This window comes from Schistocerca nitens, chromosome 3, assembly GCF_023898315.1.
Source record: "Schistocerca nitens isolate TAMUIC-IGC-003100 chromosome 3, iqSchNite1.1, whole genome shotgun sequence".
Lineage (NCBI taxonomy): Eukaryota > Metazoa > Arthropoda > Insecta > Orthoptera > Acrididae > Schistocerca > Schistocerca nitens.
The window spans coordinates 405,925,316-405,941,462 of record NC_064616.1 but is presented as its reverse complement, the minus strand read 5'-3'; the positions used below and the strand labels follow the sequence as shown (position 1 = coordinate 405,941,462).

General features: G+C 40.5%; 1 protein-coding gene across 6 annotated transcripts in view; it reads left to right on the top strand.

The window, feature by feature from the left end:
- Window positions 1–13,469, top strand: part of LOC126248342 (solute carrier family 41 member 1-like) — a 124,350-nt gene extending 110,881 nt beyond the window's left edge. For all 6 annotated transcript variants that reach the window (XM_049949251.1, XM_049949247.1, XM_049949250.1 and 3 more), the window contains 6 exons: window positions 431–575; window positions 649–795; window positions 8,407–8,554; window positions 8,669–8,877; window positions 8,959–9,107; window positions 13,052–13,469. In XM_049949251.1, coding sequence (XP_049805208.1) covers window positions 431–575; window positions 649–795; window positions 8,407–8,554; window positions 8,669–8,877; window positions 8,959–9,107; window positions 13,052–13,237 — 984 coding nt within the window. In that variant the 3' untranslated portion in view covers window positions 13,238–13,469. The remainder of the gene's footprint in view (window positions 1–430; window positions 576–648; window positions 796–8,406; window positions 8,555–8,668; window positions 8,878–8,958; window positions 9,108–13,051) is intronic.
- The last annotated feature ends 2,678 nt before the right edge of the window (window positions 13,470–16,147 follow it).

The following is a 16,147-nucleotide window of genomic DNA, read 5'->3' as shown; positions in this document are numbered from 1 at the left end:
TTTTACTGTAACACGTCATATCCCTAAATATGATGCAGTAAATAAATGTTGCGTTAAAGGAACTCCGTAATAGTGCTGGTACCAATCAATACAGTGTGATAACATGCAGCAGATAATGCCTATATGCACTCCCACAGCTTTTTACTTACATTATTTGGGTTTATTTACTAAGAGCTTTCATAGATTAGAAATGCTTAATAAAAAAATAATAATGCTGCCACAAACAATGACTGTATATACTGTAGAAAATAGCTGTTAAATTTTATGTTGACCTTAGTAGGTGTATTTAAACCTATAAATAGCTAGTAAAAAGCTTGGAAAGTAGTCTGAGGTTGTAGTTTATTTTATGCTTGTAAATATATGCTGGTTTAGTTATTTTATTTGTCTTTTTGAGTGAAAATTACTGATATAATGGGAGACATCTTTACAGTGCCAGGCTACTGTTGTTGGGTTCCTAGCATCCGTAGTAGCAATGGTGATGGGATGGGTTCCTGAAGGGAAATTTGATGTTGCTCATGGACTACTACTTTGTGCAAGCAGTGTTGTAACAGCATCTTTAGCAAGTTTTGCTTTGGGTAAGTTCATGTGAGTATGTAAATTGATTACCCTGTGATTTAATTGTGGCTTATATCATCATTCCCTTCGCAGGACTGGTAATGATTGCTGTTATTCTGAGCTCTCGACAGTGCAATATCAATCCAGATAATATTGCAACTCCTATTGCTGCTAGTTTAGGAGATCTGACAACACTTGCATTGCTGTCGGGCATATCTATGTGGCTGTACAATTCCATTGGTAAGTCACAAAAACTTCACTTAAAAGTGCTTGTGCTTTAATTCATCAGTCTGTCTCCCCCCCCCCCCCCTCTCTCTCTCTCTCTCTCTCTCTCTCTCTCTCTCTCTCTCACTCACACACACACACACACACACACACAATTCCTCACGTGAACCATAAGCTATACAATGTATTTATATCAAATGCTTGAGAAAACTGTAAAATTGCATACAAGAATGGTTGGCCAGTACATATCTTCAGGCGGAAAAGTTCCAGTACTGACTGGATACACACATTTAAAAGTGAAGAACAAGAGAAACCTGGGGCCTCAGAACTCTTCTTGAGTGTGTGGATGGCAAGCATGGTGCCCTGAGCCATTGCGGTACGAATTCCTTTTGTTGTCTGGTGACCTCAAGGTGCCATATCCCCTCCAATGGGAAGGATAGACACATTCCTTCTAGTTACCGCCCCATTTCTCTTACAAGCTGTGTCTGTAAGGTGATGGAGCGCATGGTTAATGCTCGGTTAGTCTGGATTCTTGAATCTCGACGGCTACTTACTAATGTCCAATGCGGCGTTCGTCGCCGCCGCTCCGCTGTTGACCACCTTGTGACCTTGTCGACATTCATCATGAACAACTTTTTGCGAAGGCGCCAAACGGTAGCCGTGTCCTTCGACTTGGAGAAGGCTTATGATACCTGTTGGAGAGGAGGTATCCTCCGCACTATGCACAGGTGGGGCCTACGCGGTCGCCTGCCCCTTTTTATTGATTCCTTTTTAACGGATCGAAAGTTTAGGGTACGTGTGGGTTCCGTATTGTCCGACGTCTTCCTCCAGGAGAACGGAGTGCCTCAGGGCTCCGTCTTGAGCGTAGCCCTTTTACCATCGCGATCAATCCAATTATGGATTGCATTCCACCTAATGTCTCAGGCTCTCTCTTTGTCGATGACTTCGCGATCTACTGCAGTGCCCAGAGAACATGCCTCCTGGAGCGCTGCCTTCAGCGATGTCTAGACAGCCTCTACTCATGGAGCGTGGCAAATGGCTTCCGGTTCTCTGAAGAGAAGACGGTTTGTATCAACTTTTGGCGATATAAAGCGTTCCTTCCGCCATCCTTACATCTCGGTTCCGTTGTTCTCCCATTCGTGGACACAACTAAGTTTCTAGGGCTCACGTTGGACAGGAAACTGTGTTGGTCTCCACATGTCTCTTATTTGGCGGCCCGTTGTACACGTTCCCTTAATGTCCTCAGAGTTCTTAGCGGTTCATCTTGGGGAGCGGATCGCACTGTCCTGCTTCGCTTGTATCGGTCCATAGTCCGATCGAAGCTGGATTATGGGAGCTTCATCTACTCATCCGCTCGGCCATCCCTCTTACGCCGGCTCAACTCCATCCACCATCGGGGGATACGTCTTGCGACCGGAGCCTTCTACACTAGTCCTGTCGAGAGTCTTTATGCTGAAGCTGCCGAGTTACCATTGACCTACCGGTGCGACATACTGCTGTGTCGGTATGCCTGCCGGCTGTTGTCTATGCCCGACCACCCCTCTTACAAGTCCTTCTTCGCCGATTCTCTCGACCGTCAGTACGGGTTGTATGTGTCTGCCCTGCTGCCCCCCGGAGTCCGCTTCCGTCGCCTGCTTCGACAATTGGATTTTGCCCTCCCTACCACCTTCAGAGAGGGTGAGAGCCCGACACCACCTTGGCTCCAGGCTCCGGTTCATATTTATCTCGACCTCAGCTCACTCCCGAAGGAGGGTACTCCGGCTGCAGTGTATTGCTCACGGTTTGTCGAACTTCGTGCTCGACTTGCCGGTCACACCTTTATTTACACCGATGGCTCCAAAACTGACGATGGTGTCAGCTGTGCCTTTGTCGTCGGGGCCGCCACCTTTAAATACCGGCTCCTCGACCAATGTTCCAGCTTTATGGCCGAGCTTTTTGCTCTCCATCAGGCCATTGAGTATGCCCGCCGCCACCGCCATTCATCGTATGTACTCTGCTCTGATTCCCTCAGTGCTCTTCAGAGCCTTGGAGCTCCCTATCCGGTCCATCCCTTGATTCAACGGATACAGCAGTCCCTCCATTCTTTCGCTGATAATGGTGGTTCTATCAGCTTTCTGTGGGTTTCCCGGACATGTAGGAGTGCCTGGGAATGAGGCTGCGGATGCTGCAGCCAAGGCTGCAGTCCTCCTGCCTCGGCCAGCCTCCCATTGTGTCCCGTCATCTGACGTTCGTGGGGATGTATGTAAGAGGCTTGTGTCGTCGTGGTGGGATGCTTGGTCGTCCCTCCAAGGAAACAAGCTCCGGACAGTAAAACCCCTCCCAACTGCTTGGACAACATCCTCCCGACCATCTCGGCGCGAGGAGGTCCTTCTGACCAGGCTGCGGATTGGGCATTGCCGGTTTAGCCACCACTACCTGCTCTCCGGTGACCCAGCCCCGCAGTGCCCTTGTGGTAAGGCATTAACAGTGCGCCATGTTTTATTGTCGTGTCCCCGTTTTAGTCAATTTCGTGTTGTCCTGTCCCTGCCATCTACTTTACCGGATGTTTTAGCTGATGACACTCGAGGAGCTGCTCGTATTCTGTGTTTTATAACTTCAACTGGCTTGTCCAAAGACATTTAACCTTTTTACTTATTTTATCTGCATATTTGTCAGGTCCTTCTGGTGTCCCCCCATCCCCTTGAGTTTTACCAGATTCCATGTGCTCTCACAACAGTGACCGGGCGCTAATGACCTCAGCAGTTGAGCACCCTTAAACCCAAACAAAAAAAAAAAAATATCCCCTCCAACACCGTTGGACTCAGAACTTGTGTCCATCGTGCTTGATTGTTAGATCCAGGTTTGACCTTCCATGTCCCCCCACCACTGGACGTCCAGGCCATACAGGGAAGTGCACAAAACACCCAGTACTCGGTATGGTAGCCAGTCCATGTGGCATGTGGAGCGGAGCAAGGGGAGGGGGGGGGATGGGGGAGGAATCAGATACTCTAATGGTTATAACCAGCCTTACTACATTGGGGCACACCATTAATGCCAAAGCTGTTACCTTCATGTCTATGCTTATAAGTAAGTGTCTGTTCTTTTGCTGGCATGCTGGCAATAGGACTCCGAAGAATGGCCATCAGTCAAGGTGGCCATTGCTCTGGCTGTTGGCACTTGTCAGGAGAGTCCTCAACTAGATTAGGTGGCATCATGTGAATATCTCACACAGTGAAAAGACCCAAGTTACCAATAAGGGGCCATGAGCTTATGGCAATCTCTCCAAGTGGACTTCATTGTTTCAACACAGATAGTTACGACCCAAAGAACTGACCCTCAATGTCCATGCCTTGGCAGGAAAGCAAAATCAAACGAACTATAGAAATGTACTCTCCTCAGTTCCTGGTTTGTATCCAGTCTGACATAGGGTCCTGTCTAACAACTAATCATTGTTATTTGTTGATAATAGTGAACGTGTATTTGTAGACCTCTCTTTACTCAGTAAACTATGAAGTGGTTATGTCTTAAAAGAGCAACTCATCCCAAGTCTGAAGCGTTATTTGCTTGCAGAAAACTTTGTGACAGACCTGTCACCAATACACCCCATAAGATCTTAAACATTGTACAAGGTTTAATTTTCCTCCGCAGTTTAATGCCGCAGATATATGCAGAATTAGGCAGAAAATTAATGAAGTGCATTTTTGCATGTCAAAGCCTGTTTTCACTTTGGACCATTCATCCTCGCTTTTGACAAGGATTCACTTCCTGAGAAAGTTAAGATCATGGTGTGCTGTAGTGATCTAAAGCTGTATTTACTACATCCAATGGAGTACTTTAAATGACAACATGTTTAGAATGTGTCTTATTGTTGTATAAACAACCCAAGTCATGAAAGCTGTGCTCAGCAACTTTATGCAAACTTCCTGTGTGGGAAACCAGCATGAAATGTCAGTTGCGGAGACAATCCACCTCCCCCCCCCCCCCCCCCCCCCCCTCCTCCAGTGAGAGCCCGACACCACCTTCTCTCCAGGCTCCAGTTCATATTCATCTCGACCTCAGCTCACTCCCGAAGGAGGGTACTCCGGCTGCAGTGTATTGCTCACGGTTTGTCGAACTTCGTGCTCGACTTGCCGGTCACACCTTTATTTACACGGATGGCTCCAAAACTGACGATGGTGTCGGCTGTGCCTTTGTCGTCGGGGCCGCCACCTTTAAATACCGGCTCCTCGACCAATGTTCCAGCTTTACGGCCGAGCTTTTTGCTCTCCATCAGGCCGTTGAGTATGCCCGCCGCCACCGCCATTCATCGTATGTACTCTGCTCTGATTCCCTCGTTGCTCTTCAGAGCCTTGGAGCTCCCTATCCGGTCCATCCCTTGGTGCAACGGATCCAGCAGTCCCTCCATTCTTTTGCTGATAATGGTTCTCCTGTCAGCTTTCTGTGGGTTTCCCGGACATGTAGGAGTGCCTGGGAATGAGGCTGCAGATGCTGCAGCCAAGGCTGCAGTCCTCCTGCCTCGGCCAGCCTCCCATTGTGTCCCGTCATCTGACGTTCGTGGGGTTGTTTGTAAGAGGCTTGTGTCGTTGTTGTGGTGGGATGCTTGGTCATCCCTCCAAGGAAACAAGCTCCGGGCAGTAAAACCGCTCCCAACTGCTTGGACAACCTCCTCCCGACCATCTCGGCGAGAAGAGGTCCTTCTGACCAGGTTGCGGATTGGGCATTGCCGGTTTAGCCACCGCTACCTGCTCTCCGGTGACCCAGCCCCGCAGTGCCCTTGTGGTCATGCATTAACAGTGCGCCATGTTTTCTTGTCGTGTCCCCGCTTTAGCCAATCTCGTGTTGTCCTGTCCCTGCCATCTATGTTACCGGATATTTTAGCTGATGACGCTCAAGCAGCTGCTCGTGTTCTGCGTTTTATAACTTTGACTGGCTTGTCCAAAGACATCTGACTTTTTTACGTCTTTTATCTGCATCTTTGTCAGGACTTTCTGGTGTCCCCCCCTCCCCTTGAGTTTTACTAGATTCCATGTGCTCTCACAACAGTGACTGGGCGCTAATGACCTCAGTAGTTGAGCGCCCTTAAACCCCACAAAAAAAAAACCCTCCCCCCTCCCTGATGCCCAAAGTGTGCTGCCTTAATTGAGTTAGTCATGTGTTGATAGAAAGATGAGTGGCTGGAAGTGTCTAGTAAAGCCCACAACTCGGCCGTGCTGTACCTCCTTCCAGCCATGCAGACAGGATGAGGTTCTCCTTACTTGTCTTTGCATAGGCCACAGCCCTATGACATATGGCTTCTTGCTGCGGTGAGAGGACCCTCCCAATGTGTGGTACTAACGACACACAGATCACTGTGTGCCATAGGTTATTATACTGTACATTGTTTTCAAAACAGAGGGCTGCAGCAGATTTGCCGACAGATCTGCCATCTATTTTAAGTAATATTCAAATGAGTGTGGTGAGAATTTTAAGGTTTTGTGATTTGTCCAATGTGTTTATTCAAATTTTAGGGAGATGTTCTTAATTTGTTTACAGGGTGACTGCCTCACCTGTGTTTTCTTGTAAGTGGTTAACCAGTCACATTTCCCCGTGCTTTCCTTTTAGATCCCCTGTCATTTTACTTCTGTTTTAACACTGGATACAGCACCTTTCATCCTTTCTCCATTTTCTTAAGGCATATGAAATAGTGATTGTGTGGGTCAACATGAGTGAGGTGGGAGTGAGTGTATGAGTATCATTTTATAGGTTTCCTCCTCTCTGTGTGACAACAATGTTCACGATTTTATTCACATTTGTTTCTTTTAATATGTGTAATGGCGCTGATAACCTCTCCGTTAAGCACCTGTAAGCTCCAAAAACACACACACACACACACACACACACACACACACACACACACACCTAAAATCTGGGAACTTCAGGTCTCAGACTGCATCTTGTACTATGAAACCTGGAAAAAAGTAAGATCTCTTTTCATCCCATCCCAGTGTAATCCTTCCTGTACCACTTTGAGTGTTTTCAGCACACACAAGGCAATTTCCTGCAGTATTTTTTGGCACTGAAATTTATAGAATTACTTCACCCTTTTTCCATAATCATATAGTAATCTTCTTTTGTTGTTCTTGTTGGTGTATGGTCAGGTACTAGAAAGTTGCAAGTCCATAAATAAATGGCAGTTCACGATGCGTACACAAAACTTAAGTGTGCACGCTGAATGTGGAAATTTCTTACGATTATATTATTTTCTTTAGCCAGATAGCGGTTTTCTCTCTGTTGTCATGAGTGCGTGTTTCTTCTCATACGTAGGGATCTCAAGAAATTTGCTTTCCTTGTTTAAGGGATGACGTATAAAAAAATTTTAAGTGTTTGGAGGAGGTAAATAGAGAGACATTTTTAAATGAAAAAAATGTCATTGGTGCACAGCTTCCCTCCTAATAGCGGTTCATGAGGATTTTAATGCTAGGTGTTCAAAGGTGGTGTTCAAACTGCCATGTAGTGAATAGTGCTGTAAAAGGTGTTGATGAGAATGTTGTCTTACGGATTTCCTTTCTTAGGCGGACATGAAGTATTTGGTGCAGAAGGCACTGAAACTCTACAGAAGAGCTGGTTATGTGTTTGGCTGAAGCTGCAGCCATTATTTGTGAAACACCTGTGTTTGTTTTGAGCATGTCAGATATTCATTAACACACAGATTTCAGTTGTGCATTAATCTAAATGGATGGCATTATTAGCAACATTTCTGATCACTCTGTAGTCTGACCATGATGTAAGTGGCCATATCACATGGTTTATTGTGCAAGCATCACGTAATGGCGTGTTTCTTCAACATTAAGGAGATCTAAAATACTTATTGGTGACACAGTATTCTCGAACAGCTCCAAAGATGTATTCAGACATTTTTATGGTCCTCCCTCTCCATATGATATGTTGTAGAGTTGGTAGCATCCTATTGAAACTGAAAGGTGTGAGAGACTCCTCTAGGATAAATGTTGATGATTATTTTACAGTAATCCTTCATGGCTGAAATAATTGCAAATTGGCCATTTTTGCAATAGTTTTTTCTCCACTGTGTGCATTTACATTAATTTATTGAGCCTGCACCTGAAAACTGAAGAAAAAATGAAACTCCCATATTAAATTGAATAAAATTAATTGAAATGAATGTGTCCCTTTGGTGCTTCACTTTTAATTATTCTTCCCCATAAAATGTTGACACTGTTTCATTTAGGTATAAGAAGGAGTTTTTAATAGATGGTAACTTTCAATCACTGGAATAAATGTGTAAATGCTCTCTCTAAATTCCATGAGTGAAAAATGAAAATAAACTGAAACTGCTTGACAGGTTAGAATTGTGCAGTGGACCCAGGCTTGGATCCAGACCCTCGCCATGCAAGGGCAAAGCTCCTACTTACTAAGCTGTCAGTGACTGCATTCAAGACTCTTTCAGGCTCACAGTTTTAATTGTTAAGGGATTTCATAACAACACACACTGCAATACAGTGAATACTTCATACTGTATAACCACGATGTTTTGTTGTTGTATATTCTGCTTTGGGACACACTTAATTGTCTGGTATTTAGAAAATAAATGTACATAACATAATATTTATTACTGTATGACACTAAAAAGTCTGTTAATTTCATCCATAGACACACAACCTTGGCTGGCACCAACTATAATTGGTGTTTTCTTAGTACTGACTCCAGTATGGATTGTCATTGCATCAAGAAATACTTTCACAAAAGAAGTGTTGTACACAGGATGGACACCAGTGATATCTGCAATGCTTATTAGCAGGTAAAATTTGCACTGCCTTTTTTTGCTTCTTTGTGAATTAGCAGACTGTATTTCTTTGTATATGGACCAGAGGATGTTTGTTATTGAGTAATGATTTGTTCTGTACCATTCCAGTGTCGGGGGCCTTATCTTAGATTTCACTGTAGCCAACTTCAAAGGAATAGCTGTGTTTCAGCCAGTTATAAATGGTGTAGGAGGAAATCTGGTTGCTGTGCAAGCCAGTCGTATTTCTACATCTCTTCATCGCTCTAGTCGTCTGGGAAAGCTACCTCAGCATGCCAGAACCATCTGCCTTAATCCTCTGGAAGCACTTTGCAGCCGAGGTAAATAGTGATGCTTTTGGGGGTGAAAGCATTGATATGTAAATGGAGTGTGTTTCTGATCGCATGTACATCTTGTTGCAGGTGGTCATGCAAGAACTGCTCGTGTTCTTCTTATGATGGTTGTACCAGGCCATCTTATTTTCACATGTACTATAAGTTACTTGCAGGCTGGTCATACATCAATAACACCTATTTTTGTAGCAGTTTATTTGTTAGCTGCATTACTTCAGGTCAGTTGCAATAATTTTAATTTTTTTATATCAACAGTAATCAATTATAAGAATTAATAGAATTGTTACACAATGAACTTCTGTAGGTCAGTAATACTAAAGACAATATCACATTTTATTGCATATTGCTGGACATACAGAATATAGCATCTTAGGGAATTATCAGAAATGCTTAAATTTTTTGTCACAAACTTTTAAAAAATTGTTTTTTTGCAATGACACTTCTAGCTGCAGTGCCTTTCTAACATTAAGGCATCAAACCAGGCTATCTTGAAGAATGGAGTGTTGAAGTGTGAGAGACTTTCAAAGCAAAATGCCAACAGGGGTGTGATGAAATTTGGAGCACAAGAGAGAAATGTAAATCTTTTTCAAATACGAAAGGCCATAGTCAAATCAGCCAAACACCCAAATTACACAAGCAAAGTACAAAGTGGGATTTGTAGTCCAAGATGAGGTTAAGATTAAGGAATGACAGAAAGATAACCCTGAAAAGCTTCTGACTGGAGGGGAAAAAAAAAACTTAAGCAGTCTTAGAAGTGGGTGATTCCTCTCAGAATGTGACATGGGATTTATCATGGAAAGAAGTGATAACAGCTGCAAATAAAAGCAAAACTGGACAGATGTCTTGTCAAGATGAATCCCAATAGAAGCTTAAAAGTGTCTAGGTGTGGCAAGAGGAAACTTTGAGACAGTGAATGAAGCAACAGTACAGTTGTGTACATCTGCAAAGAGAAAGATGACATGCAAGACTGCACTAACAATAGAGAAATTAAACTGATAGCACCCACCATGAAAGTCTGGGAAAAGATCATGGAAGAAACTTCTCAAAGATAAAACATAAGGAGAGATTTATACCACACAAAGAAACAGAAGTAATGATCTTTGAATTCTCATGGAAAATTGTTGGGAGGGAACCCATGAACTGCATATGGTCTGTATAGATACAGAGAAAGCATATGGTTAAGTGCCACATCAGGAAATTTGGAGATCTGAGAGAATATGTTAGTGCACCAATGTATGCATGGCTCATACAAGAGTATGAAAATGAAATAATAGTAGTTTGGTGGAGTATTGGTTTAGACAGAATTATTACCAGTACCAGATAATTATATTCGGAATGACAAAGGTGTGATTCTGCTAGTATCTTTTCTCCTGAATTCGAATATGCCATTGAATTTTCCACATCACACCAGGTTTCCAAAAGACAACCATTCATAATTTCAAACACTAATGTTTTTGACATTAACTATACAGATTCAAACACACTAACTCAAATAGAAAATGAGAAATAAAGACTTCTTGCTATATTCTGCATGTAGAGCATCCCCTCTTGATGGTCCTACAATAATTGGTCAGCATACTAAGATTCCATTTGCCCTGATACCTCTCTTCTTTAGCTGAAATCTCCTGATGAAAGTATTCCCCATGCTCATTGCTCACTGTGCCAAGATTTTCCAGGAAGAAATGTAGGTGCAATTGCAGAAATAGACCCTTCAGGACATATTACAACCTGATTTTGAATAAAATGTTGTAGGATCATTGACAATACCACATGAATTTACCTTTTGATTTCCTAAAAAAAAACTGAGTAATTTTTTTAAATATTTGTCAAGCTGCTTTCTCCAGTGGATTCAATAGTTCCTCAGACTTTTCATCACGAATTAGTGATCTTCTCTAATTTTTGCTTCACTATTTTGAGAAAACTGATGTCTTCAGTATGTGAAACCAAGTGTGTTTCCCATGGCTTTGAAAAAATCTTCATAAATCCTAGTTTCATTTGTAATGGAGGTAGATACAAATTTTTAGGATTACACATTGTCATGTTTCGCTTTTTTTCTCCGGCAATAAATGACTTACAGGCCATTCTTTCCTAATAGTATAGTTTTTTCTGTTCTTGCTGTCTCAGTGAAAAAAAAAAAAAAAAACAGTACTTTGAGTAGCAAATCTCCAGACCAAGAATAACTGCAATTACCTACAAATCACAATTATTCCAGTCATACATTGCATGTTGAAGCTTTTTCTATATAAATTGTAGTTTTCATAGGTTTCTTTCATACTAGCAGAGTGCACCCACAGGTACCAATGGGAATTTATTGCTGTTGTGCAGAAACACTGCTTTCGAAACTAACTTATGGGAATCAATGAAAAAGTGTCATTTTGTTGGGCTATTTTCAGTACCAAATGTCTCTGTAAGAGAAGAAATTTCACCAGGGAAAGAGGAAATCCAAAGAAATGGATTGAATGTGTTTGAGATTACCAGGTGACACCCAGTATTGGCTAAAATGAAAAAAAAGTGCAATAAATGTCAGCCTGCATAAAGTGAGAAAACACACAGCAACAGCAGAAGACGAAATTTCATCAGTGAAGTATTTAACATTTTCTGAGATACTACATACACTTGCTTTTTCCAACTCATAATTCATTTATATTTATTTCTGGAGGATGCAATCAGGTTGGCTGCCAGGTAATTTTAACCAGCTCACATTTCATCATGGATTTACTAGATGAGAAGGCAGGAAACCACCTGTGTCACTTGTAATGGGGAAAATGAGACTGCTGTGCATGGGAGATGAAATTCCCACATCAAATCTAGATTTATAATTTTAGAATTGCAAAAAAAAAAAAAAAAAAAAAAAAAAAAGAGGTTTGGGAAGTACTCCCATAAGTGTGTGTGTGTGTGTGTGTGTGTGTGTAATGTGACTTGACTTGCAAGAGAATAAAAAAAAAAAAATCGGTAGTGGGTTAGTTTACATGCATGCAGTTTTGTTTTTTATGAAAAATACTGATAATACTCCACTGGTATTAGGTTCTAGCCATGTAATCTGAGAGGGGAAGAAAAGATTAGCACTGAAAGATATTCTGTTTTCTTATACAGCTAATTTATCTGTGAATCAGGATGCATCAGTTACTTAAAACTGGCACCATAAGTGTGGCAATTATTCATAAAAACTCTGATGGTAAGTTGACATGGATTTTGCGTCTTGAAATAAGAGAAATTGTAGTTTATTTTGAGTATATCTCTAAGTATGAGTATATGGTGTGCAGTAAGAAATGCTTATTAAGTTTTTAAAAGGGAAATTTGTCAGAAAGTGCATAAAAGGTTCAGATTTTTGTTTCTTAGCATACAAGAGTGCTTCGTTTTGATTTTACACTAATCACCGAGCGCATTCCCCTGAGTAACTAGTTTGTGAGTATGTGCTTGCCACACACAGGGCTCCTGCCCTTTGCGATACCCCTGTTCGGTTCAAATTATCTTATTCTAATTAGGGTTTAACAATTCCTTTGTTAACCATGTGTGGCAATTGGACTGTTAAATTACAGGAGACAGTCATATGCTGTAGATGATCAGCTGTGTAATGGCTGATCACACTCTTTCTGTCTGAGTGTTTGCAATGTACCACACGATTTAGTTTAAATGATAATAAACAGGTGTTAACAGCAAATGATCATAGAGGAAACAAAGTAATTTTAACATTAACTGCCTTTGAGGTGACGATTGTACAGGATGTTAGTTAAACATTTAGCCCTTAAATTCACAGAAGGGGTGGGAGATCCCACTCTTTCACTATCACTTTGGTTCTTCATAGAACAAAATGTGCCAACACATCTCCAAAGATGATGAGTACAATTCAAAACAACAAAGTCCAACAGAGTTCCATTTTGAAATTGTGTCTCTGCCATCTGTGAGTCAAATAGAGGAACTGCTAGTAGTCTCACAAACCTCTTAGAGATTAGCATTGCAAGCAGCATCATGGAAAAACATCCCGAGCATTTGCTAATACAACTCTGAAACTATATATATCAGATGTTAGCACTCCTGGTTCCCCTATCTCGTGTCACATATGTATGTTGTGGTATAAATTTCTGTTCAGATACCTTGAAAGGATCTGAATTAACATAAATAAATTTAAATTTCAGGAATTAATATTAGATTGTGTTTTCAGGTATTACTGCTGCTGTATATCTGTCATGTGATGGTACACTGGATGTGGAAGAAAGCAATTGATCCAGACAATTCTGCCATTCCGTACTTAACTGCCATTGGTGATTTTTTAGGCACTGGACTTCTAGCAATTGCATTCCAATTTCTGTACATTATTGGTGATCACGATAGTGATGTTGGTGATTAGTCAGAGGACCTTTGTTTCATTGTTGCGCTACAGTTAACATTCCGTTGTGGATGAATTAAATAAAAGCTGTGGTAAAATCATGACCGGTAAAATGATGTGTTCCATACCATATTGTAAATTTGGAAACTCAATGCTTTAAACAAGAATACTGAATAAATTTTACTTGTAATATTTATAAAGAAATATTGAACGTAAAATAGATATTTGTAATAATAAAGAGAAGTGTAAGAGACAGTTGTTTCTTTTAAGGCACATGCAGGACCAAGTAATAAAAATAAATGTGCAGGAGAGATAAATAGCAGGTTAAGTACATGAACTGTACTTTCACACATTTTCATGACATTTTCAGTTTGTTTCTTTCCTTTTGTTGGTCCAGATAAGTGTGAACAATGCCAAAGATTGTGTGACTATATATTTTTAAACTAAACAAAGACGACAAAAAATTGTGGACCTACAGACAAAGGAGGTCATCCTACCCTTGCATTCATACTACATTATTAAAATGTGTGTTGAATATTTTTAACGTCATTATTATACTGCCAACAGCTTCTGGTAAGTTCTAAGAATAACATTTTAAAGAAAGTTCTGGGTTGATGTTATGTTTAAGTGCTCACCTTATTTGAGCAAGTCGTATTAAACACTTATTGAAGTACTGTGGAATCATAAAATACAAAATATTCTTTCTTAGATTTGTACATACTGCACCTCTTTTATTTTGGTTAATTTTTTAATTTCTTATTTTTTGTTCCTAAAAGTTTTATTCTTGCTTGTCTATTCACTATCTGGAAAAATTTTAAAGTCCTTAAGCAAAGTATACAGATGCGTGGTTTCGTAGAAGTATGAATGTCAGGTGGTTGGTTAGTTGATCAGTTACGTGCATGTTGCAGGGATCGTAATTGTGACCTCTCACCCTGATGTGAAATGAGTCGGTTTTACCGTTAAGATACACATTCTCAGAGGAAAATATGGCAACATACTGACAATCCACACGGTTTCGTAACTTTTTTTTATGTCTGAAGCAGATATGATTTCAGTTGGCTGTGTTTGAAGTTAGTCTTATTAAGTTCTTTACATAATTGGGTAGGTTGGCTGTGATTTTTATGGCTGAATGCCTCTCTCTTATCTGTCCCACACTAAGGATGAGAGGTGGATTGTATAAATCATTTCTCCTTCTGGTATTATAATTACAAATGCTACTGTTGTAATCAAACTGTTATTGACAACAAACTTCATAAGGGTGTAAGTATACTGCGGTGCTGTAGTCAGTATGCCCAATTGTTTTAAAGCGCTACATACAGGAAGTTCTTGAGTGGATACCACACATGATCCTAATTTCAAGTTTTTGTGCGAGACACTCCTTTTTTGTCAATGACACACAACCCTAGAATATGAAGCTATAAGACATTGGTGAATGAAAATAGGGAAAGTCGGTCAAGTTTTTTACATTTTTCCTCCAAAATCTGACATTCTCTGTAATGCAAAAGTTACAGAGCTTAGATGTTTCAGATAATCTTTGACTTCCAGTTCAGGCTCTTATTAACACCTAAGAATATAAAATATTTTGTTTCATTGATTGATTTACCATCATGAATTATTTCTAATGGTGTGGCCATTCCCATGAGCTTTCGGTTGAGTGCTTCTACCACTTGAAATTGCTAGAAGCATATTCTCATCCTAATCAAATGAACAACATGAATACAGCAGACCACCATGTTTCAGGGGTTACAAACTAAGTTAATTGGTTGCTGTAGAGACATGTATTATATTTTTAAGAAGTTCAGACTGTCATTCATCTTGGCAACAACATGCCATTGTTACTACTTTCACCTTTGTCAGACTTCGTTACACAGACTAGGTGGGTTTTTTCTCCAATGTAATGGTGGGCATGTAGTACTTACAGTTAAGCTCTGTTCCATACTTTCCTTCATCGTTGCATTGCTGGAATAATGTTTTGAACTTGGAATTCAAAACAAGAAATTCTCACTGCATTGCTACAGGCTATGCTAGTTTTTGCATCTTAATGTCACAGTTTTCTGAGTACCAGATTATCTTCCAAACATTTTTTACTACATTGATGGTACATACCACTTCACCCTCTTTTTAAGTTACGGTATTTCTCATCCCCTGTTAAAATTGATGAATTTCTCGTCCAGGAAGCTTATGCAAATTAATTAAAAAATTGAATAATACCACTTACTAATATGAAGTGATCTGTAAAATTTACTGTGATTCAAACTGTCAGACAAACTAGAAAATATTGCAACAAGGGAAGTTACTGTATGGCATTCACTAGAATGAATTTCCATCTGTCAGAATCCAGATGTTACGCAATTTGAGTAGTGTTGATGGACTTGGCGATACATTGAGAGGACCATATAACAAGCTACTATTCTGGCTTCCAGGCTCTCGCTGGATAAAATATTCTTGAAATCAGATGTCTGCTTATGGAAGTCAGGAATGGTCTTGAATCTTTGATATGTTTTGAGGATGATTATGGAAAACACTAGTGCAAAAGCAGCAATGTATGTAAAATTTAACAAAAAAAAAAAAAAACTTGATTTCATAAAAGATTTCATAAAATATTTATGAAAATAGTAACTGGTTTCAATAAATTATGATCATCGTTCGACCAGTAGTTGATAACCAGATAATGTTACAACTTAGAAGGATACAGAAGCAATGAAAGTTAAAATTTTAAGACCTGTAAAGTAAAACAAAGTTAATGTAAAGATTTATATCCTCGGGTAGTGAGCAGAGGCAGCAGGTGGAGCACCAACATTATGTGCAAAGGCACAAACATCAACTTCTGAATACTGTGAATATGCTGTGGATTAAATAGGAGAAGCTCTGCTGAACACCTGTGCTGCATGACATCAGAAGCAATTAATGATGATGTAATTTATTAGTTCT